At 51.3% G+C, this 25,328-nt stretch overlaps 1 protein-coding gene across 3 annotated transcripts in view; it reads right to left on the bottom strand.

The window, feature by feature from the left end:
* ASB2 (ankyrin repeat and SOCS box containing 2) overlaps window positions 1–25,328 on the bottom strand; it is a 38,977-nt gene that overhangs the window by 5,014 nt on the left and 8,635 nt on the right. Inside the window, exons 2-8 of one of the 3 annotated variants that reach the window (XM_074327004.1) lie at window positions 23,600–23,770; window positions 22,659–22,937; window positions 16,380–16,475; window positions 13,463–13,629; window positions 12,493–12,648; window positions 10,164–10,409; window positions 6,498–6,669 (exon numbers count right to left, since the gene is read on the bottom strand). In XM_074327004.1, coding sequence (XP_074183105.1) covers window positions 6,498–6,669; window positions 10,164–10,409; window positions 12,493–12,648; window positions 13,463–13,629; window positions 16,380–16,475; window positions 22,659–22,864 — 1,043 coding nt within the window. In that variant the 5' untranslated portion in view covers window positions 22,865–22,937; window positions 23,600–23,770. Of the gene's footprint in view, window positions 1–6,497; window positions 6,670–10,163; window positions 10,410–12,492; window positions 12,649–13,462; window positions 13,630–15,140; window positions 15,557–16,379; window positions 16,476–22,658; window positions 22,938–23,599; window positions 23,771–25,328 lie in introns of those variants that run through there. The other 2 variants (XM_019745667.2, XM_074327005.1) reach the window with 2 other exon arrangements.

Genomic DNA, 25,328 nt, shown 5'->3' with positions numbered 1-25,328 from the left:
CCCACCAGCAGGGGGCGCTGAGGGGCCAGCCATTCTCACAGCACTTGGGGAGGACGAGTCTGCTGCTATCCCTACTGCACGGATAAGGAAACAAGTTCAGAGAGCTTCAACCATCTTCCCAAAGTCATACAGCCAGTAAGAGGTGAAGCTCGGTGACCAAGAAGTCACCTCCCCGGTCCTGTAAGTCTCAAGTCCTCTTAACTGGAAGTCTGACTCTAGCCCCTCCCAGACTCTCTGCCCCGCCTGCGGCCTGGAGTGGGTCAATCAGCACCTGCCAAGCTTGGCGATGCCTGGCCCTGCTTTCTGCTTCTGAACCAGGCACTGTCTTCAGTACTTAACCTCCATCAATCCGTTATATTATCCTAATAGTCCTATGAGGTGGTACTAGTATTATCCTCATTTACAGATGAGGAAACAGAAGCCCAGAGAGGGTGTATGACTTGCCCAAGAACACACAGGCAGTAAGTGATGGAGCCAGGATTTGAACCCAGATAGTGTGATTCCCCCTAGAGTGGGGGCCACACTCTTCACCACTCTCCTACTTCTTGTGTAGCAGTCAGGGTGACAGCTGATAGGTCAGGGGATGTGGCATTTGTCACGATGCATTAACTTACCTGCCCCATATTGCCTTCCTTGCAGCCCTGTGGGGGCAGCCAGAGCCGGTCTGTGGCCTTCTTTTTAACTGATGTGGCTCAGAGAAATGAAGGGACTAATCAAAGTTCGTAAAGTAGTTCTGGGGGCTGGACCCCAGGACTCTCGACCCCTTGTCTTGTTCTTTTCCTCTAGACCCTTGCCACCTGCAGGAACAAGCTCCTGTCGTGATTCCAGACCCTAATCTGTCTAATCCCCGATGACAGGTGACCTCGCTGCCCCATGTGGGCTCCAAGGAGGTGACCATGGCAGGGCAAGCGGGTGTCACCAGGCCTGTTCCCAAGCCTCTTTGCCTCCTGGCAGGCTGATTTCCACACTTCCTGGAAATCTGATGCCAGCGACCTCCCACTAGGATCTCAGTTGGAAAGTGTTATTATTGTTAGTAACGCTGTGTTTGCCTAAAATCTGCCTCTAAAACCTCAAAAGGAAATTCACACACCCAGGGGGGCTAATTGCCTCCTAATTTTTATTTGTGCAGGCACCGGAGGCCTGACCTCACTCTGCAGAGGTGCTGGTCAAAGGCAGGGCTGGGGCCTCACCCTGGACTGAGGCCAGTGGCAACAAATGCTCGCTAACAGCCGTAACCTGCCCAAACTCGGGAAAGAACATGGAGAGGGACTGCCTGGGGCTGTGGGCCAGATGGGGCTGGTATCTCTGGCAGGTCACAGCTGGTCTCCAGCAACCTCCTGCTGAACTGAGGAGGAGTGGCAGAAATCTGGGGACGTGACTGGACACTGCCCAGAGTCCCAGAAGCATCATCTTAATAACGTAGTCAAGTCATCTTTTTGTCATATGCGTCTGTAGGACTGTGCCAATCTGAACGTACGTTTGTCATGCTGGATGGGGTCTGGAGATCAGTGTGTCCAGCCCTCCCGTTTTATAGAGGGTAAAAATTGAGGCCGACTATGAGTGGGAATACGAGTGAGGTTGGACAGGAGGTGAATGGCAAAGCCAGGCCAGAACGTGAGTGTCTAACATGCCCAGGGCCTGGCCTTTCCATGATGCCCCAGCCCCGCTAACACTAGGGAATGGCCGTGTTGGTGGCCCCAATGCATATCATTACCTGTCTCCCCTAGCCCATTTCGTGGGAGGGAGGACAGGCCGGGGCCTTCCCACTTCTCCCACGGGCAGGTCCTGGGACTAGAGAACTATTGCTCAAAGTGTACTGTATGGACGAAGGACGAAGGTGCCCATGGCCTGATAGAGCCCTCAGGTCTAAGAGGCCAGTTCCTTGCCCCGCCTCCTTCCCCCAGGTGGGGGCTGCAGCAGCTCAGGCCCTGAGACCAGAGCAGACCCAGCTCAGCGTTGTTCCAAGGATGCTCAGAGCAGCAGCTCAGCAGGTGACCTTGGACCCCCGTCCCAATAACTGGGCCCCTGCCTTGTTCTCAGAAGCCACCCGTAACTGAACCCCACTCTCCTTGCTCCAGGCCCTGGCTCTCATCCAAGACTCTAGTTTCCCGAAGGCTGCAGCCCTGCCATGCCGCCTCTCCCACCTGAACCCCAGCCAAGTGGCAGGGAACAGAGCAGAGTTTTGAGCCCAAGCAGGCTAGCAGTGTGGGGGTCCCACCTGGGGCAGTAGACCTGGGTTCCACCACCACGTCTCAGTGCTGGGCCACCTCAGGCATGTCACTTAACCTCTCTGAACCACATCTATAACAGAAGGGTAATTAATTGTAAAAGTGATGATGAAGATGAGGATGATGATGGTAGGTACCCTTAATTGATCTCCTATGAGTTGCCGTGAGCACTTTCCCTTCCTAAATAATAATTACCATAATATCTCTGAGCATTTGCTGTGTTCCAGGCACCATTCAAAGTGCTTTGCCCAGTTCGCTTATTTAATCCTGGAACTGATCCTGTGAGCTAAGTACTTTATCTCACTTACTCTTTGTAACCACCCTGCCCAGGTTACAAAACACAATGTAAATAATACTTCCACTGAGCCTACTTTTGAGGATAAAATGAGATCTTATACATTAAGCTGGTCTGCACATAGTAGGCACCCAATAAATGGTGGCTGTTTATTCAAGCTGAACCTTGACCTCCAGGGTGATTGTAGTGCGCTGCCCTGCAATTCCAAATGTGGAGGCATTCTGGGTCACCAGGTCACAGTGGTGTGACTTTTGACTGTGGACTGGACTTTCACAAGGGAACCAGTCGCCCACAGACAGCTTCTCTGCCAATACCACTGAGCCGCATTGTGTAAAACTGTGCACGTGTGTGTGTATGTGCGTGAGTATGTGTTTGTGGGGTGAATTACCTCTTCTCTGAGCCTGTGTGATGCTCATGCTGGAGTCCCCCAAGGTCTACCAATGGAACATCTGCCTGAGGAGGTTGCCAAGGGCACAGAGGGCCTCCTGCCCAGGAGGGATCCGTCTGGGGGCAAGTCTGCAGCTTTTCTAGGAGATGCTGGGAACTGGAGTGGGGAGCACTTCCTCCATGAAGGAGGAAGGGCAGGCACGCAGCAGCTCCGTGCAGATTGCTGCACTAAACGAGCATGTCCAGGGGTCTCTGGGTCTTCAGACACAGAGTGGAGTTTGCTGAAGATGCAAACTGCCAGTTTTCAATCACAGTGCAACTCAGAATTGCTCAGGAAATCACTGAAAATGCAGATTCCTGGGCCCTGCTATCTAGATTCTGATTCAGCAGGTTGGGGAGGCCCCTGAGAGTCTGCGGCCTGTGAGCCACGCACCACGCCTTGAGAAACGTGGATGCAAACACTTATCATTTTCCCCAGAAGACACGGACAGCCAACCAGCCTCCTGCAGGGGATGGGGTTGGGAAGAGGGACCTGCGCCCAGGAGCTTCCCTTATTTTCTGTGAGGCCTTGAGCTCTGAGCCTCAGTGGCCCTTTTAATTAATGGGGTTACTAATTTGTTTGTGAACATACTTTATAAGCTGCATTTTAATTTAACATATCCAATGTTTTTTATTCTGCCATTTTTCCAGAAAGAGTTTTAAGTGGCTTGCAAAGGTAGTATAAATTAGAAGGAAAAGAGAAAGAATATTTAAGAACAAGGGGGTCAGAAGTGAGGCCCAAAATGCAAGTCTGTGTTATATGTCAGCCACAAATGGACTCTGACGTACTATTGGTTCTCCACTGGGCTGCTCGGTGAAACCATCTGGGTGGCTTTTAGGAACCCTGCACCCCCAGTGGGAACCGACTGGCAGACACTGAGACTGGCTGCTGGGCACTCCTTTCCGTGCTATGGAGGGGAAGAGTGTTTTGGCAGGTGGCTGAGTGTGGAACGCCTATGGAATGTCACATCAAATCCCCAAGCAGCCTATGGGAGGTCAGTGTGGAAAGGACCATTCATACCACATGCCAGGGAGTGAGTGAGGGGCTGGTCTGCCCACGGGCCCTGCCAGGTGGCAGAAGCTGCTGGGAACCTGGCTTAACCCTTTGTTGGACAGCTCTCAAAAAGTGGCCTGGCCCCTCTGAGTCTTGAGGGTCAGAAGGAAATGGGGCCTGGGAATGGAGGGAAATCATCTTGGGACTCAGCATGAATCCACAGCAGAAAACTCTGGGCCAAGGTCAAGCACTCACTGAGGTGGTTCCAGGGAGGACCAGCCTTGCTCCCTGATGATACTTAGGCCCCCCCAGTGCACCTTCCAACTCCCCTCCAGCTGGGGCCAGACATCTGGGTCCACTTGAAGGCATCTGGGTGTGACTGAAGGATGCCAGGGACAGGCCCAGCTCTGCCCCTCTCTGGCACAGCACTTTCCATCTTGGGCCTCAATTCCCTCCTCTGCAAATCAGATGTTGGATTAGATCAGTGGTTCCCCTGAAAGCACGGCGGGGCTGTATGCGGTTGAGGATCTTTTCAAAGATAGAACTTGGGTTCCTACTCTTCTGAAGATTCTAGTTCAGTGGTTCTGGGATGTGTCATTTAAAAAAACAACTCAGAGTGACTGTGCTGTACAGGCAAGTATGGGAAGCCACTGGGCAAGGAGATTTCTTCTCTCTCTTTCACTCTTTGGATCTTTCTGGGGTCAGGTTTCAGATAAACCATGTTTATTGACTGATGCTGGAACTTTCTAGAGCTGAAGAGAAAGATACCATCTCACCCACCACCACTGCCTGACTTGTTTTCTTTTCTCCATTGGCTAACTGAACAATGATGGAATGTACTCTCTCTACATGGAGGGAGGGAGTGCAGACCCTCTGAACACCTTCTCCGTGGCAGATGCTCTGCTGAGTGCTTATTTCCATTGCATATCCCTGTATACCCCTCTCACTAGTCCCCACAACAACCCATGAGTCAGGTGTGACTACCTCCCATTTTGTAGAAGAGGAAACTGAGGCTCTGAAAGGTTAAGCAACATGCCCCATGGCCTCAGCAGGAATCCAAATCCAGCTCTGTCTGCCCCGCAGCCTACTACGTGGCCCAAAGAAGGCAGGGTCTCCCCTGTGGCACATAAGGTGTGGTTGCACCGGGGCCACCCCTGGGCTGGAAGCGTTGGTTGGTCATGTGTGCCGCCTGCCCGCAGAGCAGGGCCTGGGGCTCCTCGTGTCCCCACCTCATTCTCTGGGATGTCACTTTCACCCCTGTTTTCCCTCTGCCTTAGCCAAGACAGCCCACACCCCAACATACAGCCATCTGTGTTTCTCCCTCTTCTCCTTGCTGAGGACAGGGCTATGTTTCCCAGAGTGTCATCTGGGGTACACAAAATAGGATTTGGGGCAAAAAGGCTTTTTATTCATTATAAATTGGTAATTTTAACAATTTAATAGTGTGATAAATGTTTCCTTTTGAAAACACATTTATTTCAGGTAAAAATGCCTTTCAAGGAAAATAGTAAGCCATGAGAATATAGAGGTCTCAAATCAGGAAGAAAGTCTGTGATTGGTCCGAGTGTGGGGAACACTGGTCAAATGGAAATTACCAGGCCCTGTGCATCCTTCACACGCAGGTGGGGTTCCACCTTCTGGGCAGATCTTCCCCGCCAGGTATGGTGGTGCTGCTGGATGTTTAACAACTGGCTTGGGGTGAGGGGTGGGGCGGCCCTGATCTGTAGCATTCACCATTTCCGGTGGTGTAAATACTCTCCCCGTGGCCAGGTTCACGCTATCAGCATGAACAAACACTTGGTCCCATGAGCTGAGATGGGCCCCCTCGAGCCCAGTCCACTGGGGTGTCTCCTCTAGAACCACCATGGGGCTTAGTTCTTCACGCTCTTTCATCATATCGTGTGTGTGTGTGTGTGTGTGCGTGTGCGTGTGTGTGTGTACATACACATGCAACTTCCCTCCCACCAGATCCCTCCCTGAGAACGTAAGTTTCTCTCATCTCACTCAAAGTACCCATACATAGGAAGTGCTCCATACAGTCTGGCTATTATCTTTGGCACTATTTGTATTATTGTGGGTATCCCCTGCATGCTTGCTGATTGCCTGAGAAGTTACCTTTGCATCCCCACCAGAAATATCCCCTAGTCCAGACTCATACCTGGCGCCCTGAGTAGAATTCCTGTAGATGTGACATTTCGAGTAGGTGAGTTCCTGCTATCCACAAGCTGTGTGACCTTGGGCAAACCACTCAACCTCTCTGTGTCTGAGTGCCCTCATTTGGAAAACAAAGATAACAGTATCCACCTCTGCAGACTCATTAAAAGTATCATTAAAAGTAGAGTTTCAAAAGCATTCAATCAGTTAATAATGGAAAGTGCTGCGTAGCTTTTCTCTATTATTATTGTCACCATTACTGTAGGCATTCACCCTCGTTTGCTGAGGGCTTTTCCTGTTTTCCCCAGAGGCACCCTCCTCTCTGACCTGGGCCTTCCTAATCCTGTGCCCCCCCTACCCCCCGTGTGGGCTGGGTGGTGGTGGCAGGGCCTGGGCTGACCTGTAGTTACCCTTCTTGGAGGCGACGTGCAGCGGGAGCATGCCATCCTTGTTGGCTCTGTTGGCGTCCGCACCCTGCGACAGCAGAAACTCCACCACTAACTCGTGTTCATTCTTGCAGGCCTCGTAGAGGGCCGACGCGCTGTCGCTGGCCTGTGTGTTGATGTCTGCGCCTGATGAAGGAGAGGCAGGTCAGTGAGTGATCGGGGTGGTCACTGTCCCTGATGTGACGTCCACGTCAGACTGTGCCAACCACCATGACACACTGGGTCATTCAACAATGACCCTTGGAAAGGAGGAGTCGAACTGGAGGACCCCAGCTCCCTTCTGCAACACCGAGACCCTGGCCTGCCAGTCTGAGCAGAGGCCTCTTAGAGGCAAGAAGCTGCCATGATGACGCTGGCATTCACTGAACACCTACTATGTGTCAGGCCCTGTGCTTAGCCTCTGCTATCTCTTTGAATCCTCAACATAACCCTGTGTGATTAGTTCTACTCTTATCTCTGTGTTACAGACAAGGGCACTGAAGCACAGAAATCTATGCAATTGCCCCAGACCACCCAGCTCATAAGGAAAGAGCCAAAACTTGAACCCAAGTGGTCTGATGGCAGAGGCGAAGGCGGTTGGTCTGATGGCAGAGGCCACACTCTTAACCCTAACTCCATATAGAAGGATTTAGGCCCTGCACTGAAGAAGACCCTCACAGCTCTTAGAGAGCAGAGTCCCCTAAAAAAGAAAAACCCCAATGAGTTTATTAACTGAGATTTGTACTTCTTTGCCTTCCATTTCCAAATAAGAGCGGAATCACTTCCTGTCTCCTCTGAAGAAAACACTACACCATGCTGACAGGAGGAGGAATCATGTGACAGTCTCCCTTCAGCCCAACCTCCTACCACCTTCTTCATCTCCTAGTGGTGATGGAGAGACCTGATGTGCACTCAGGTTTGTCTGCAAAAAGAGGTGCAGCCTGTTCACCAGTCCCTCTTTATTCGGGAAGCAAATAGAACTGAGATGGCAGTGGAATGCTGGTAAGGGCTAATATCAAAAGCATTTGCTAACCACAGCGCCCCTCTCTCTGGGCTTTGTGCTAATTTTGAACTTCTGTTGACTGATTTCTGGCCTGGTGGAATGAACGTAGGCTTTTGTCACAGACAAGGACAAGGTGAAGTTTCTGTTTCATGGCTTGTAAGCTCTGTGGCCTCAGGCAGCCTTAAGGAGTCTCATTTTCTCATCTGTTGACCAGGAATAATAGTACCTACCAATTGGAGTTACTGTGACAAGTAGTAAGTAAATGTCTGCTATAGACTGAATGTTTGTGTCCCCTCCCCCAAATGCATAGGTTGAAACCAAACCCCCAATGTGACAGTGTTAGGAGGTGTGGACTTTGGGAGGATCAGGTCACGAGGCTAGAGCCCTCCTAAATGGGATTTGTGGTCTTATAAATAGGATGCCAGAGAGTCTCTCACTTTTCCAACATGTGAGGACACAGCGAGAAGACGGCTGTCTGTGAACCAGGAAGTGGGACCTTACCAGACACCGAATCTGCTGGCACCTTGATCTTGGACTTGCAGCCTCCAGAACTGTGGGAAATAAGCTGACTATGAGCCACCCAGTCTGTGGCATTCTGGTATAGCCGCCCGAATGGACAACAGACTTCCTGCATAGCGCCTGGGCCCGAGGAGGTGCTCAGCCAATGGCAGTTCTTCAGGACAGAGTGGCCCTGGGCACAGAGGCTGCTTCTGCCCTCCTGAGGAAGAGTCCGCCAGCAGCGCTAACCCCAGGAGCTCTCGACGTCAGGCACCCTGGAAGCCTGGACCTCGCCAGCAAAGCCACCCGCTCACACAAGAAAAATATTTGGATTTGAAAATGGACTCAGCCCACAAAGGGAACAGACCTTATTCAGAGTGTCAGCAGGAGAGCTCGGCAGATGTTCAGAGTTAGCTGGTTCCCCACCCGCTGCGCACCCTGCCCTTCGCCCAGCCTCCTCTCCTGGGCTCCCAGGACCCTGCCTGTGCCCCTTTGTTCTCAAGACGGCCAGTCCACATTCGTCCTCGGCTGCAAGGAAGCGCCTTGGGCCTGTTTCCCTCATTGGTAGGCGCACACTGAGTAAGTGGACACTTACTGAGCAAACCCACAATGGCCATTCTGGAGGCCTGAGTGGTGTGGCAGAGTGCAAAGAACATGCAGCTTGGGGTCAGATGGACGCGGTCAGGATCCAGGCTCTGGCTGTGACCAATCATTTAACATCTGAGCCTCAGTCTCCTCATCTACACAATGTGGTGAGGACACTACCTACCTCATACGGCTGTGGGGAAAACCCCGTTGGCCTAATCTGTGTTCATGCGTAGCACAGTATGGCACACAGCAGGTCCTCAACAAATTATTCCAGCTCTGCCCCAGGGTCTGGCTTTCCTCTGGCTAAAGAAAGAGGGTCACCGGGTAGGCTCGGTGGCTCAGGTGCTTGGAGCGCCTTGCTCTTAATGCTGAGGTCGCTGGTTTGATTCCCACATGGGCCAGGGAGCTGCGCCCTCTACAGCTAAGATTGTGAACAACGACTCTCCCTGGAGCTGGGCTGCCGAGAGCAGCTGGAGATTGACATGAGCAGCGGTGGGCTGCTGGGTGCTGTGCTGCCAGGAGTGGCTGGTGGTCAGCGTGAGTGGCCCTGGCAGCCATCATGAGCGGCTGGCAGCTGTCGAGAGCTGCTATGAGCGGCCAACCAACGACTGGCGACAGACGTGGGGGTGGGGGAGGGGTGGGAGCACAAGGTTCATAATACCAGCAGGGGCCAGGGAGCTGTGTCCTACACACCTAGACTGAGAAACTATGGCTTGAACTGGAGTGGGGTGGGGGGAGGAGGAAGAGGGGGAAAAAAAGAAAAGAAAAAAAGGAAAGAGGGTCACTTCCCAAAGAGACAGAAAAAAATATCGAAAGTGTTCTTGGGGGCGATCAGAATATAATGTCCTTTAAATAATTTCCTTTAACCAAAAGAATGTCTGCCACTGTCTTGGGGTCTTTTGCTACTGGAACATCATAATGAAGATAACATTATTTTATTTTGTCCCTTTAAGTGAACAAAGATTTTTCACAGGCAAAGAGTGCAATGACCTGGGTTCAAATTCTAGCTCTGTCACTAATTGGCTGTGTGATTCTGGACAAATAACTTTCCCATCCTGGTCCTTGGTTTCATCCGCTATAAAATGGGAAGATGCTCTAGAGTTGTCTGAGGTTCCTTCTGGCCCTGAAGTGTGACACTATGGAAAGAGAAGTGGTTGGATGTCAGGAAACTAAGAGTCTGGCTAATTCTAGCACTACTTTGCTATGTAACTGTAGAGAACTCACTTCCCCTTTCTGGGCCTCAGATTCCTCATTTGTAAAACCAGGATGTTGGGCTAGATTAGAGATGACAAATATGTGGCATGTGTTCCACTCTCCCCCAAGTTTGTCGCTAATCGCAGGCATCACTAGTGGATCTCAACACATTTCCTGCTGAGCCCAGACACAGTTTCAGAATCCTTCTTAACACAGCACTCCAAGAAGATCCTACCTCACTATCAGAGTATGCCCACAAGACGACACCTAAACTCGCCTTCCCTTCGAGCTGATCTCTGCGATCTTTCCCAGCTGTGGCCTCTGGGGACACCATGACCCAGGGACCCTTAGCACTCACCGTACTTGGCCAGGAATCTCAGCGCCTCCAGTTGCCCACTCTGGGCGGCCACAAATAAGGGGGTGATGCCATAGGCATTCTTGGATTCCACCTTGGCACCTCCACTCATCAGGATCTCCATGACCTCCAGGTCATTGCGAGAAACAGACTCGTGCAGAGCTGTCCAGCCTCGGTTGCAGCGATGGTTGGTGTCTGCGTGGTACTGCACCAGAATCCTCACTGCCTCCACATTCTTGCGCTCGCAAGCTGTGCCCAGGCAGAAGCAAGACTGTTAGCCAAGACTTCATTTGTTCACTTGTGCATTCACTCATTCACTCATCAGGCATTCATTCAACAAGTATCCACTGGGTCTAGATTAAGTTTCAGTCTCTGCATTAAACCTAGAATATACAACTAACAGTAATAGCCATACTAATGTTAGCAATAATATTTGATGACGTGTGTATAGCACTGGTTATGTGCCAGGCACTCTGTTCTAAGCACTTTACATGATTAACTAGTTTAGTTCTCCCAACCACCCTTAAAGGATGTAGTGTTATTATTCCCTTTCACAGATGATGAAAAATGAGGCACAGAGAGGTAAAGTGACTTGCCCAAGGTCACACAGATAGAAAATGGCAGAACTGGGATTCAAACCCAGATCATTGGGTCCAGAGTCTCTGTCCTCTAGAATATTCCAGGATGCCCCAAACTTGTCTCCCTTTACGACGTTGTTGGCTTCAGTCTTCCACATTGCCAAGGCCAGAAGGGGAGGAGGAGGAGGGCAGAGTCATATTCCTTCTCAAATTCCCTCCTCAAAGGCTTCTCACTTAATTTGGGATAAAATTCATCTTCTGGGTACAGCTTGTCAAGTCTTTCTCAACCTGTCCAAACCCGCCTTTTAAGCCTCTTCTCTCTCTCGACTCTAAATGCACTCTTGGCTCTGGACAGAGTTATCACCAGGCAGGCTGGGCACTTGTCCAAATTAACCACCGCTGGAAGCTTCTCTGAGTCAGTCAAGCGGGTGGTGAGAAGGAAGGGGGTGATGCCTGTGTAGTGTTTCAAACAGGATCCCAGGTGAATCTTCCCACCTCTCAAAGCCTTGGTTCCCTCATCTGTAAGCAGAGATAACAAAACCCTCCCGATAGGACACTGAGGGAATACTGGGTGAGGTAATGTATGGAACATTCTAGCATGGTACTTGGCACATAGTTGGAGCTCATGCAGGACCAGGGCCCAAGGTTCGGGTTTCAATAGCCCAGCATCCGGGGAGCTCTCGCTGGGACAGCTGAGGCTCCAGGTGAAGGCTGCGGTGGCCGGGTGGCCATCAGTTCTGGGAGACACTCCCACTGCAGGTCTGCAGTAGACCCGGTTAACGGCTCCCCAGTTCTGCTGCTTATGGAATGTTCCAGGTGCTGGGTACCAGACACATGGCAAATCAGGGATTTCTGTAGTTTTGCAAAGTAGAAAGGCCCTCTTATTTTTGCAAGAGCCAAGGCTGATTGCTTAAACGTGTAGGCATGAACTAGACACTTTATAAATGCAGTAGTTCAGAGTGTGGTGCTGGCGTCCTGCTCCCTGAGTTTGCCCCAGGTCTGCCTGCCCCTGGCTGTGTGATCTTGGGTACCTCATTTCAGGTCTCTATGGCTTAGGCCCGTATCTGTAAAATGGGGATACTAGCAGTGCCTACCTCAGATGTAGATGGGTATGAAGGTAAATGAAAGGACAGTGCCTGGCATAAGCACTCAATAAATGCCAGCTGCTGTGTTTATTCCGATTTCTGACTCTCGGCACTTACTAGGGTAGCCAGTGTGCTTGGATGTTGTACTGAGTCAGCCAGGACTTTTCAGTTTTATTAACCATCCCAGAGGTCTAAGTTCTCTCATGCCATTTCTCATTTGCTTATGCTGTGCCCTTGCTTGTCCAGCTGGGAAATCGCTCCTGTTCAGGCTCAGCTCAGCTCTTGGGGGTGCCCTCCTCCTGTATCAGGGCCCCTTCCCTGTGCTCCCCGGTGCTTTGAGTCAAGCTCTCCAACACCCTGAGCTGACTGTTTTCTCTGTGAGTCGATGCCCACTGGACTGGGAGAGCACTCAGGCATGCACCATATCTTTTCATCTCTGAGCCCTCAGTGCCCTGCAACGTCCTTGGCCCATGGGATGACTTGGGAAATGTTGGCTGAATACGTGCACAAATGAATGATTCAATCACCTCAGTGATACGTCCAAGCAAGGGCACCCCTTCAAAGTAGACTCCTTGGTGGGTGGAGGTGGGGGTGGGGTGTTATGCCTCTCAGGAGCAGTGCTCCCAATTGCCCACCTAGTTTCTGGAACCCTTCCACCAGGGGGCTCACCTTTGTAGAGTGGTGTCTCTCGGGATTTGTTGGAGATGTCGGGCTCGGCCCCAGCCTGGAGCAGGGATTGGAGGCAGTCCAGGTGTCCCCTGCACGTTGCCAGGTAAAGGGCCGTTTCCTCCTGCAGGGTGCGCTGGTCGATTGTTGCTGGGTATGCTGGGGAGGACAGATGGGACATTCATGAAGGAGGAAGATACATGCCTCTTTCCCAGCATAGAAGTGGTCCTGATTTCCTCCCAGTTCCAAGGACAGGCTTGAATGGCATCTGCCTAAATTTACGAAGACTGCCTTCATCATCTTGGCCCTGGACTCAGTACCTTTTACAATGCTGTTTCAGCTTCCTGGTCATATTAATCCACCTCAGATGCCACTTCCTCCGAGAAGCCTTCCCTGGTTGAGTCCCTCCTTCTCTGAATGACCCTGTCTTTTCCTTACACTCCCTCCAGCCACTGCCAGAAGCTCAGTCTCTTATAGCTGTTTTTGCCATTGAGTGTGGTGGGCTGTCTGGGGTTCATGCTGCCTGCAGCTGTTACCTCCCCACATCTGGCTGGTGGGGAAGCCCAGGCTCAGAGAGCAGGTATGATTTGCCGAGGATCCTACAGCTGTGGGGGACGGCCTTGGCGGGCACAGGCACAGCTGCAGTATTTTCCACACCAAATCAGCCCCTGGAACATTCTAGAATAAGCTGGCAGTGACTCTGCCAAAAGTCAGCCCTCTCGCCTTCCTTTTCTAGGAATTAGTCTCTCTTGTCCTGAGAAGCCTGGGGAGGTTGGAGGTGGGGGTGTTGTTGGGAGTGGGGGAAACAAGTCATTTCCCCTCTCCCAACTTGATGACTTTAAATCTGCAACAAAGAAGGTGGTAACCTTGCCTTGCCCCCCTCACCCAGGTTGTGGTCGGGCAAAGAACATGCAGCTCCAGAAGGAAGGAGCCCCGCTCCCACCTCTGGCTGCACCCATATCGGCCGCCTCACCTCGCTGCAGGGTCTCCAGGCAGCTCAGCTGGCCGTAGTAGGCCGCCTCGTGCAGCGGCAGCCAGCCGTCCTTGTTGGGCTCTGTGAGATTCTTCCCGTCCTTGATCATTGCCTTCAAGGCCCCTTCATCGTCTTCCTTAATGGCCTTTAGCACAGGGTCCATGGGCCTGTGAAAGCAAGGAGTGGGCCACTCCTCAGGACGGAGGCAGGGCCAGGCAGCCTCTCTCCCAGAGGGAAAGCAGGGTGGCCAGGAGCAGTGCCAGCTGTGGGATGACTCCGCCCTGCTTGTCCCTGCTGGTCTGGACAGGTGCTCAACCCCCTTGCAGCCAATGTCCTCCACAATGAGAATAATCTTTCCTAACCCACATGGGTATGCCCTGGGAACTTGGCCCTGACCTCAGCCCTGACCTCGGCCTCCCCAGCTCTCAGCTCCATCACGGCTTCACCAGCCTGCCTGCCCAGGTCAGCCTCTCCCTGCCTCCAGTCATAAGCCCTCATGTAACCACCGGACTTCATATGTCTTTGAATAATTATTTGATCACTGTCTGTCTCCCCACTGGACTATGAGCTCCGAGAAGACAGGGACAGTGTCTTTCTTTCTTTTATCCCTCATGGTTTAATTCCCAGGGCCCAGCTCAGTGGCTGGTCCATAACAGGTGCTCAAAAAATATTTGGTGCATGAAAGAGAGAGAGAGAAAGAGAAGGAGGGAGGGAGGAAAGAAGGAATTCAGAACCTACGAAAGATTATTTCATCCCTTCATCCCTTCTATTTCCAAAACAGACAGCCTCTTCCCTATCAGAGTTCTGCTTGCTTCTTTGGGAATTCTATTTATATCTTGTTCAAAACATTCTTTGCAATGGCCTCCCTTGAGCATTTGGAGGTCATACTGGCTTATAGGTACGTGTGGGGGGTCTGGATCAAGCCTTGCCAGTGTTTAATTTCCCTTGCCAGCATCGTGGGGCATTTCTACACCTTTCGTCTCCCAGTCAGGCACCATGTAGGGAAAATCTGCTAGAAGTGAGTTGAAACATGGCAAGCTCCTTTCCTTGCGCAGATGGAAACCAAGGGTCCCTTTCAGATAGAGCTCCTTGGTGGCTGAAAGACAATCAGGGGACCCTTCTGTCCTGAGGTGTTCAGTGGATGCATCTAATGTTACACCAACTTTTAGCTGCTGAAAGACTTAAAATACATGAAGGATTCTAAATTCGAAGCCTTCACAATGTAAAACTTCTGAATGTCAAAAAGAATCTCAGCCTAATACAAACGATAACTTCTTTGCTTGACTCTTTACAGCCACAACGTTTGTTTGTTGATTCATTCATTCCTGCGTTCGCTGTGCCCCCTTCCTCCCGTCCTTGGAGAGTCAGTGAGGACCATGGCTGCTGTGACTCCCTCATCCACTCCTGGCGAACATTCTGCATAAATGGCCCCGTGTCCCAGGTGGAGAAGGGAGACAGTGCCCTCACCCTGGCAGGGGCCAAGATAGGCCCTGAGGGTCCACAGGACCAGCCCTCTACCCTCCCACTGCTTCCTCCAGCGCGAGCAGCATTTCCTCCTGACTCAGCCTCTCTGGTTTTTAATAGCATCAGAGCATAGATGGCGGCTAATTACAGACCCGGCAAGAAAGATCACTGACCAGATAAGCCCTGAAATCCCCCTCAACGCCATCAGTGTCACCTTGATGAGTTCCTCTTATGAGCGGCCAGAGCAGCCCGTGTTGGCATCAGGAAAAGCCCCAGTGGGGTATGTGTCCCGTCTCCCTGGAAGATCTGCTGTGGGACCCCAGCCGAAGTGAAAGGGAGGTTGGCTGGCTGTTCCTGTGGCCTTGGGAGTGTGCAGTGTCACGAGAACACTCTCAGGACCCGCTGCCCTGCTGGGTCTCGTGGAAGCTGTGGTGCAAGGCCCCTGGAGCTCTCAGGAGCCCGCGCTGACGGCTTCTCTATCAGCCAAAGTCCCCGCCCCGGGGGTGGCTGCTGCGGTGTCAAGCCATTAGAGACTAAGTAGCTGGACGGAATCCTGGAGACCACTCTGTCCTCTCCAACCTCTCTCGCAGAGAAGGGAGACTCAGAGAGGCTCAGCGACTCACGGGCAGTCACACAGGAAGTGGCAGCCGCGCTGAGATCAGAATCTGGTCTCCCTTCTCCACACATGCAAATCCCACTAGCAGCATGAAGGAAGTGGAGGCGGCAGAGTTTGAAAAGCGCTGGGAAGGAGAAGTAAAACAGTGGCCAATTGCCTCCTCCCCTCTCTGCAACATATCTGAGCAAGGAAATAGGGGTTCCAGCTATGGGGCCCCTCTTTTGCTTTTAGCTGTTTCTGGGGTCAATATGGGGAGCAGAGAAGCTAACCACACAGCACTATTTCCCAGGACACACCTAGCCCAGCACCCTGGTACCAGGCAAACAGAATCCCTCCTGTAGCTGGGATTGTTTCTGGATTTTAGCACCTGGCACTTAACAACTAAAGGCAACAAAGCAAAACAACCATCTCCCACCCTGCAGTGATGGCGGGAGAAACAGACAAACAAAGGGTATGGCTGTGTGGCTGACTCATCACCTTCAGCTCTGAGCTCCTCTGGGCTTCTTTGGTCCTAGGGCCGGCTCCCCAGTCTCCCTTTTGCTGGGTCCTCAGATTCTGAGCCCCACGGGACCACTCTAGCACACAAGTCTCATTCTGGGGCATTGAGGGGTTCTTTGCAATCACAGCCTAGCTGGCAGTTGCTTGAAGACCCCAAGGCCAGCTCAGCAGGAGCAGCAGGGTCTCCGGGGACACACCTGGGAAGGGTGTGCCTGGGAGTTCCCTCAAAGTTCTCCTCTTCCTGGGGGCTGGGGGCCTACTTCCTACCTCCTATCCCCACCAACCCCAGTTGGGAGAGTGAACTTGGATGGTCTTGGGGGCGGGCCAGGGGTCACTTACGCCAGCTGTGAGGTCTTCCGTTGGTTGTATTTCTGCATGACACCTTGGAACAGACCCATGGGGGATGAGGCTGGGCTCTCAGGAGGCGCTGTCGACCTGGAGGGCGCAGGGCAGGAGTGAAAGAGGGAAAAATACTCTGCATATGAGAAGCGGGTCATGGCCAGAGGCAGGAACGAGGATGGAGGGAGAGCAGGGGGAGAGACTGACAGACAGACGCAGGGCTCTGAACCAAAGCAGATGGCCGGGTCCTCTCTGTGTGCTGGACACAGCTGCTGTGTCTCGGATTATTTTTGGCCCTTGGAGGAAGCCCTGGGAGATTTAAATGACCATATAAGACAACAATGAGGTTAACCTCACCCCCACTCCTGCGGTCCCCTTCCCCAGCCAACCACGCAGGAGGCAGATATGAAGCAAGGTGACATTCTTCACCCTTGAGGATGTGAGCAGTGTCAGCGGCAGGTCCCGGGACTAACAGGGCTGGAGAAGAGCTTCCTGGGGATGGAGGACAGGGGAGCAAAGCTGGAAAGCCAAGCAGGGTCTGTGCCTCCAATCCCACCTTGCCGGCTCCTCATTAGACGGGCGTATGTCCCACAGTCAGGAACAAACAGTATAAAGTTTACAGGAAAAGGATGCCTGAGGTAGGTCATCAGAGTCAGGGCTGGGATTCAGATGGATACAGGTTCAAATCCAGGCTCTGGCAGTTCCTGGCCACGTGACCATGGACAGGTTGAACTTCTGTGGGCTTTCGTTTCCAGAACAGACCAGTCTCAGAGGCCTGAGTAAGTGAATGGTATAAAGTGCTTTGCAGGGGGCCCAGCATAGGGGTGCTGGACACATGTCCACCATTAATTTTATCATTATTTTGCCTGTCTGAGCCTCAGTTTCCCCACCCCATCGCGCTATATTGAAGATGGAAGCGGTAAAAGGAGGTGTGGCAGTCACTCCACACTGTTGTAGCCTTTGCTGAAATGAATTTACGTGGACACTGAGTGTGTCAAACAGATCTAAGAGACCATCCTGGGAAGGGGGTGCAAAGCCTGGCCCCACCAGGCCCCCTCTCCACTGGCCCTGAAAGCTCCTGGGCTTGGTATTATTGTCTGGGCTTGCTCCTGGCCCTAGAAAGGGGAGAGTGCTGGGCAGGCTTGTGTCTCCTCATGACACTGGGGTCCCGGCCACCCTCATCATTGATCCATGTGTGGCCTCCCTTTTTTTTTTAAAATATCAATTGAAGTTTATTACAGGTTGCTAAGCTCCAAGGCACATTACCGTGTTCTGTTAACTGTATAAAAGACAAACAGCAGATTCTATATGTCTAGAGTTTCGCTCTCCTGTCCTAAAGCGTCTGGGCATCAATAAAGCAAGAACAAACAACACATGACGATCCAACACATTCGGGTCAGTAGAAACCCAAACTTTTTCCTCACAGGGTCAAGTGTTTTTAGTAAGATAGTAAACACTGGTAAAAACCCACACACCACCCTAAAGCTAGTCCCTCTCTCTGATGGCATAATAATAGTAACAGCAACAATGGGACAGTGAGGGTGGTGGGGGTAGCAGTGAGATGGCAGTGATGGCATCTCCTGTGATGGTGCCTCATGTCCATCCTCCCCCTCCCCCTCCCCAGGATGGACTCAGGGGGTGTATGGTTCCCACTTTGCAGGGGAGGAAACAGACCAACTGAATTCTAGTCAACAACTCCTGCTCGGGCACGTGCCCCTCGCTGGGACCTGGGGATGCAGACCAATAGGACCCTTCTTTTTGTTGATCCTCAAGCTGTTTGGGGACCAGCAGGGTGGGAGACGAGGACACACACACAATGTCAGAGCTGCAGGGGGTTGGGGGGCTGAAAGAGGGGCAGGAGAACTCATTCTGGAAGCCCTAAAGTTGGTGCTTTACTTGGTACTACGGGGGGGTACATGCTCAGAGCCACTGCGCCGTGCTCTCAAGCTGGAGGAGGAGCCAGGCCCCTGACTGGGTTCCGTGCTCTTTCTGATCAAGGCTGCAGGCCCCACTTCCCTTCAGGCCCAGCAGGGGGATTCCCACCAAGAAAACCATCTGCTCTGAGTCATCAAAAGTGAGAGGAACCTGGCGGGATGTGGGCACAGGTCATGCCCTGGAGGAGGCCCAGGTAAGGCCCCATCCTTTCTGTGGGCAGGAAGGCCAGGGGTCAGGAATGCAGCACCTTCAGCTAGCTCGGAAGCCTTGTGAAAAGCACATGGCACAAGGCATCTCATTTCATCCTCTAGTCTACTTTGTGAAGGGGACGTAATTGGATCCTTTTTGCAGATAAGGAAACTGAGGCTCAAAGAGATTTGCTTCCTCTAGGCTGCTTGGTGAACTCCTATTCATCCTGCAAAGCCCATCTCCTTAAGTAACTGAATGGACCCTTTCTGTGTCCCTCTGAAACTGAGGCAAGTCTCATTGCTGCATCCTTCCTGTTGGGGCATCAAGTACTTCTGTGCCTTTACCCTCATGAGACTGTAAGCTTGGGGAGGGCAAGACCACACCTGATCATATCCAGATGCCCACAGTAAGTGAGGGTAGCCCGATTTGAATTGTTTATAGCTGTTTACACATCAACCCATGCAAGTTCCTGCTTCATGCTTTCCGCCTTTGTCTTCTTAGAAATGGAACCTTAACTAAAATGCAGAAGTTCAAAGACTGTGAAGGCCCAGCTTCCTGCACTCACTCTGGCTGGTCCATCACAGTAACCTTGGGGTCCCAGTTTCATGAGTACCTGAACCTTACTTCTCCATGAAACAGAAAGTTGGGTCTGCCTTTCAGAGAGCCCTCCGTGGGCCAAGGCTTGGCACGTAATCCTCACGAACGTTTCAAACTTCATTCCTTCCATTGTGGTGGGAGAGAAGCCAACTGGAAAATGGCTCTAAAAGGGAGCATTATAATTTCTCTGGGCTGCTGATCTGGCTGTCATTTCTAGAACCCCAAAGACTCAGTGGACCTCTATGTCCACCGTTGTCATTTTGGTCACAAGATGATAACAATAACTTCCATTCTTCGAGAATTGTATTGGTTTCAAAGTGTATTTATTTGCCTAAAAACATTCAATGGGCACCTACAATGATCCAGGCTCTTTGCCGGGCACTGAGGATACAAAAGTGAGCAATATCTGCTCCCTGTCCCCAAGGAGGTCACACAGTATAGTTGGGGACAGTCTCAGGAGGCCAGATAATACCTTCCTAGGTGACACAAAAGCTTGTCCATGATACAGAGGCAGTCATGAGGGGGGGTCCTCGGATACTCAGGGAGGTGGTAGGGGGAGGTCACTTCATCAGCTGGATGTGGGGAAGGCTCCAACGCCTACCTCGTTTTATGACTTTTCATAAGAACACTGCGAGGTGGGCTCAGAAAGTTCTTGTTATTGCCATTTTAGGGATAAGACTGTTGGGGCTCAGAAAGGTTAAACAACTTGACTAAGGTCACACAGCCAGTAAGTGACAGAGGAAAGATTCGAACCTCCACTTCTCTTGCCTCTCTACTCTGCTGTCTCTTCATTCATTCTTTATTCACACCCTCATGCGCTCACAGCTTGTTCAGTGCTTGTCATGGGGCTTCACAGGAAGGAAGCTGGGTGAAGCCCCCGCCCTTACACGTTCACAGGTTAATGGGGGAAACATAGAAATTATAAGCCAGGGCCTTGAAGGAAACAGCCGAGAGACTGAGGTAGAGGGGCCACCTACGTGATCTGGGAAGGTGGTCAGGCACGATTTGCTGAGGCGGTGACATTTAACCTCAGACCTGAAGGATGAGAAAGAGCCAGCTGTATGAAGTCCCTGGGGACATGTGGGATGCCCTGTTCCTAAACCTACTCTGGGGCTATTTGGGTAGAAACTATGATATTCAGGTACAAAAGTGCACAGGGACTCTATCGGGTCCTGATTTCCTATAACGCCATGTCTGGGCGTCTGAACACAAGCCTGCATGTCTCTTGTCTCTGGGGCCCCTGAATCTCTGTGGGTAGAAGGCAGACGTCATGAGACCCACACCCTACTCCCAGGTGGAGGAGGGGGAGGAAACAGAAAGAGGCCTTTGCAGAATCAGCAGAGCTGGTTGGGTAGGGGGGACTTCAGAGCGGACAGACTTAGGTTCAGTTTCTGGCCCTGCTGTGCCCATGTTTTGTCACATGTAAAACGGGCACAAAAATACCCAGCTGGCGTGGCTTTGTAAGGCTTCAGTAGATGGCTGTGTGCTGGGCACATGGGAAGCACTCGGTGCATAGGAGGAGGAGGAGAATTACATTCCAAATCATATTAGTGGGATTGCCTTTCCCAGTAGGGCCCAAGCCCGGCCTCCTCTCAGAAACGAAAGCGCAGAACTGAACCTAGGAGGTTTCAGGTCGCGTCAGGAGTGAGAAGATGCAGGCTGAATCCTCCTGCCCAACTTTACTTGTGCGTGGATCTTAGGGGAGAGCAACAGGACCCTGGATAGGTCATTTCGCTTCTCTGTGAGAGCTTTGTTCTCAGGAGGCTGGATAAGTGTTCACACCTGCCCCTCGGTGGGTCCCACTTCTTTACTCTCAAGAGGAGGGCGGAGGTCAGGGCTTGCATTTCGGGTGCCGGCTCAGTTTTATTGTTTTTACATGTCCCCAAGATTCCTGTGTGGGGCTCCCACAGAGAGGAGAAGACTGCAGACACCCTGGGACATGCTGGCTTGTGCTGATGGCCCCGTGGGAAGGAGGATGCTCCTCTCTCTGATCCCCTCCTGAGAAAGAGGAACCTGTGGTCTGACACAGGCTGAACCAGCCAGAACAGGAACCAGGGCCTCCTAAAGCATAGGTCACTGTGAGTCCTTGGCTCTGGGCTTCTGTTTTTCAGGTTGGGCCCCAGAAGAGGACCTACTCAGGGGCAGCTCAGTAACTTGGAACCTTCGTACTCCTCCCAGCTGCCCAAGGAGGCTGCCTGCCTTTGGACATCCCAGGCCTTTGCCCAGCCTGCCTGGCAGAGGTGATCTAGCCTCAGCAAGGGCCCAAGTCCCTTGGGGAGCACCCTGGTAGGTTCCATCAGGGGACAGGCTGAGACGCACCACCATCCACTTTCATCCCTGTCACCTGGGGCTGGACATTGGAAAAAGCTGTCTATTGTTTCTGCCGTGGTTGCTATTATTATTAGAAAGGGAAACTGCGTTCAGAGAGGTTAAGTGACTTGCCCAAGGTCACACAGGGAGTCAGCTGGCTGCCAGAGACAATGAGATTTGAGTCCCATGCCCCAAGATAACACCAACACACTGTTACAGCAATCTCTACCCCCCTGCCACCCACCCCAAATACATACTCGACTTGGACTCAGTAGTAAGCAAAAGCATTTTTCAAATGTATGTATTTCTTTTCTACACGCACTTTAAGATCCAGTGCTTAATTATGTTTCTGGCTCCCACGCCTACAAAGAAGTTGTCCTGTAGATCTGTGCGGTCCTGGATGGTAGCCAGTGGTCACCTATGGCTCGTGAGCCCTTGAGATGTGGCCAGTCTGAACTGAGATATTCTGCGAGTGCAAAACGCACACTGGATTCCAAAGACGTGATATGAAAAAAAGGATGTAAAAATCTCATTCATAATTTTTATATCGATGACATGGAAATAATATGCTAGACATAAATTAATCTCACCTGTTTCTCTTATTTTTAATGTGGCTGTTAGGACATTCAAAATGGCATATGTGGAGTTGCAATTGTGGCTCGTGTCCTGTTTCAATTGGTGTGATATGGTCCTGTTGCTGGGAGGACGAGGTTGTGCTGGGACGGGGAACCAGAACAAGGAGGCAGGATGGCCTTGCTGGGCAGATGTCATTTGCTTCTCAGATAAGTTTTCCCAGGGATACTGCATAGGTGGGGCTAGAAGCTCTGGCTGGACACAGAATGTCAGTTCCACTGCATTCAAACCTAAGGCCCGTGGTACAAGGCCAAGCCATGGGCTTTGGAACGAGCGAGTTCCAAGCTCTGCACCACCATCTACTCTCTGTGTGACCTTGGACTAGTTACTCAGCTCTGCGCTTCCATTTCCTCCCCTGTAAAATGGAAATACAGCGTAGAGCCTCCTAGGAGGTCCTACGAGGGTGCAATGAGGCAAACTGGCTATAGCACCTCACATGGTACTCGGCACCATTAGAGCTGGAGAGAAGCTCCGGCACCACCAGAAGTCTAGATAATAAATATAAGTCATTACGATGTTAAAGTGTATCCTAGAGACCAGGATAATTTGTTTTTGGATTAATAGTGCTTGGGATCTGCCCCTTGTGGATGCCCCAGTTGGCCTGTCCTCACTCACCTGGTCCATGGGTAGAAATGGGCAGGTTGGCGGTTGGCACGTATGGACGTAGCGGCCTCAGCAGTGGTTGGGCCCCGCGTCTTGTCAGCCAGGCTCTGCTCAATGGCCATCTGGACCAGCTCATCCTCGCTCAGGCTGCTGTACAGACTGTACTCCTCATGCCCAATGGCGCGCTGTCTGCCCCGAGCACTGATCTCCGCAGCCATCCTCTTCCCCCGCTCACCTCCGCCTCCAGAACAGACACTCAGTGGAGAGGACGAAGCATCAAATCAGAAAACCCTGTGAGGGAGGAGACCAAAACCATCCTGGTCACTAACAGTTTTGCAAAATAGCTATGTTTACCCACATGGAAGGCTGTGCCTTCTTCTGGCAATCACACAGTCATTTTGTATCCATTCGTTTTGTCATATGATCCACTCAACCCCTCATTCATCTACACATCCATCCATCCACTCACCTATGTAACCATCCATCTTACCATCCACCCATCTGTCCATTTACTCTTCCTCCCATGCAGCCATCTGTCTGCCTACTCATGCATTTATCCACCCTCCCATCTGTCCACTTATCCATCCAGTTATCCAGCCATCTAATCATCTATCTATTCATGCTCCTATCTGTCCACTCATCTATGTATCCAACCATCCAACATCCACCCATCCCTCCATTATCCACCCTCTGATCTATCTAGCTGTCCACCTATCCATCCATTTATCCATCCATCCTCCCATCTGTCTATACATCCACCTAGCTAACCAACCACTCACTCACCCACGATTCATTTTTTCCTGTCCAGACAGCCTATGTACACATGCATCATTAACTGGGAGACTACCTACTGACCACCACTCTGTGTCGGGCACTCTTCTAAGAACTGATGATACAATTTTCTCAACAGACAAAAATTCCTGCCCCCATGGAGCTCACCCAACACCACTTACATTCCTTCCTTCCAATTATCCAACATCTCATCCCAGCATTTCTCCATTCCTCTGCACTGGGCGAGTGCTGAGAATATTAGAGACGAATCAGACACAAGCCCGTTACTTAAGATCCCATGATCTAGTTAAAATTGATCGTTAATTTGCCATGTTAATTCCAGGGACTCTTCTCTAAAAAAAAAAAGAAAAGAAAAGAAAATGCCTCAAGGAGAAAATGCCTCTGTATATAGAGCTTAGCATTAGTTGAGTCAACTGCTTTGATGAAGTAAAATCAGCTAAGCCTGATTTTCATTTTGACTGGCTGACAGGCAGTGTGACTGCAGGTCAGCGGATTTTAGCACTGGCTGAGCGTTAGGATCATGTGAAGTCTTTTTAAAAATACCCCAAATACCAGTATTATAATTTGGTTTGCTCGGCAAACGTTCACCCCCTCCCTGGAGGCGGAGGATCCCCCCTCCCTTCCCTATTGCGACTTGGTTCTGCCGTGCACTTGACTTGCTCTGGCAGATAAATGTTGGTGGACATGGTTAAGCAGCTGCTTGACTTCTGCCCTGGGGTTTGTTCTTCTGCCACCAAGACTTTCCCCTGGAGCCAGTGCCCTTAGCTGGGCCCCAAGGGAACCTCCCTGGGGGCAGCCTGTGTCCAACCTGCACAGAGGACCCCATCCTGTCAGGACCTGCAGCCTCAGTGCATGAGAATAAATGCTTACTGTGGGGGCAAAGCCGCAGAAAGTAGTTTCCAGGCTCTCGGCCTCACATAGACAGGTGCTGGCTCAGGTAGTAAATGGCCATCAATGTGATTGCATGGCCATCAGCTGTGGCTAGTTGGCCATCAGCTATAACCAGTGAGCCATTGGCCACTAATATAACTGCTGTGGCTACGCTAGCAGAGGGGAGAAAGAATGGGGGCTAGCAAGAAGATGGTAGCTGGGCTGGCAAGTGTGGATGGCGGTTTGCGGACAGTGTGGATCCAGCCTCCATTGACAGTATAGTGCCGCCAGAGAGAATATAGTGGTATGACTCCCCTACCTATGGCTCCGTGGGTGTTCCTTTTTGGCCTCACCACATCCTGCGTTCTTGTATGGGAAGCAGGACCAGAGACCCCGCAGGCCTCCCTGCATGACAAATGGCGCAGCGAGCAGGGTCTCCTGCAGGACACTTACTATTTGGAGTGCTTTGTTATGCAGCATTCTTGTGGCCCTAGTTAAATGATCCCCAAAAGACTAGGCCAGGCACTTTACCCAGAGGATATATAAATGGCCAAGAACCACATGTAAGGGTGCTTACCTTCCTATGTGTTTGGGGGAAATTCCAAATAAGACCCCAATGCAATACCAGTTTCCATCCCTCAGAATGGCTTAAGTGAAAAAGATGGGAAATTGCAAGTGTTGGGGAGGATATGGAGCAACTGAAATGTTCACCCTCTTTGGAGGAGTGTCAAACGGTGAAACCACTTTGGAAAATCAATGGCATTGGCTAACGCCGAATGTACACATGTCCTGTAACCCCAGAATTCCACTCCGAGCTCTTTGTCCAAGGGAATTATGTAATATGATCAACGAAAGATAAGTGCAAGAATATTTATAGCAGTGCTATGCTATTCATAATAAAACCAACTGTAAACTGCCGAATGTCTATCAACAGTTGAATGGATTACTACATTGTGTATACTCAGGTGATGGACAGTACGTACTAATGAAACAGACAAACTACCACTACATACAACGGGA

Source organism: Rhinolophus sinicus, linkage group LG03 (assembly GCF_036562045.2).
Source record: "Rhinolophus sinicus isolate RSC01 linkage group LG03, ASM3656204v1, whole genome shotgun sequence".
NCBI classification, from domain to species: Eukaryota; Metazoa; Chordata; class Mammalia; order Chiroptera; family Rhinolophidae; genus Rhinolophus; species Rhinolophus sinicus.
The sequence above is the reverse complement of the archived record's forward strand: the minus strand, read 5'-3'. Positions and strand labels throughout refer to the sequence as shown.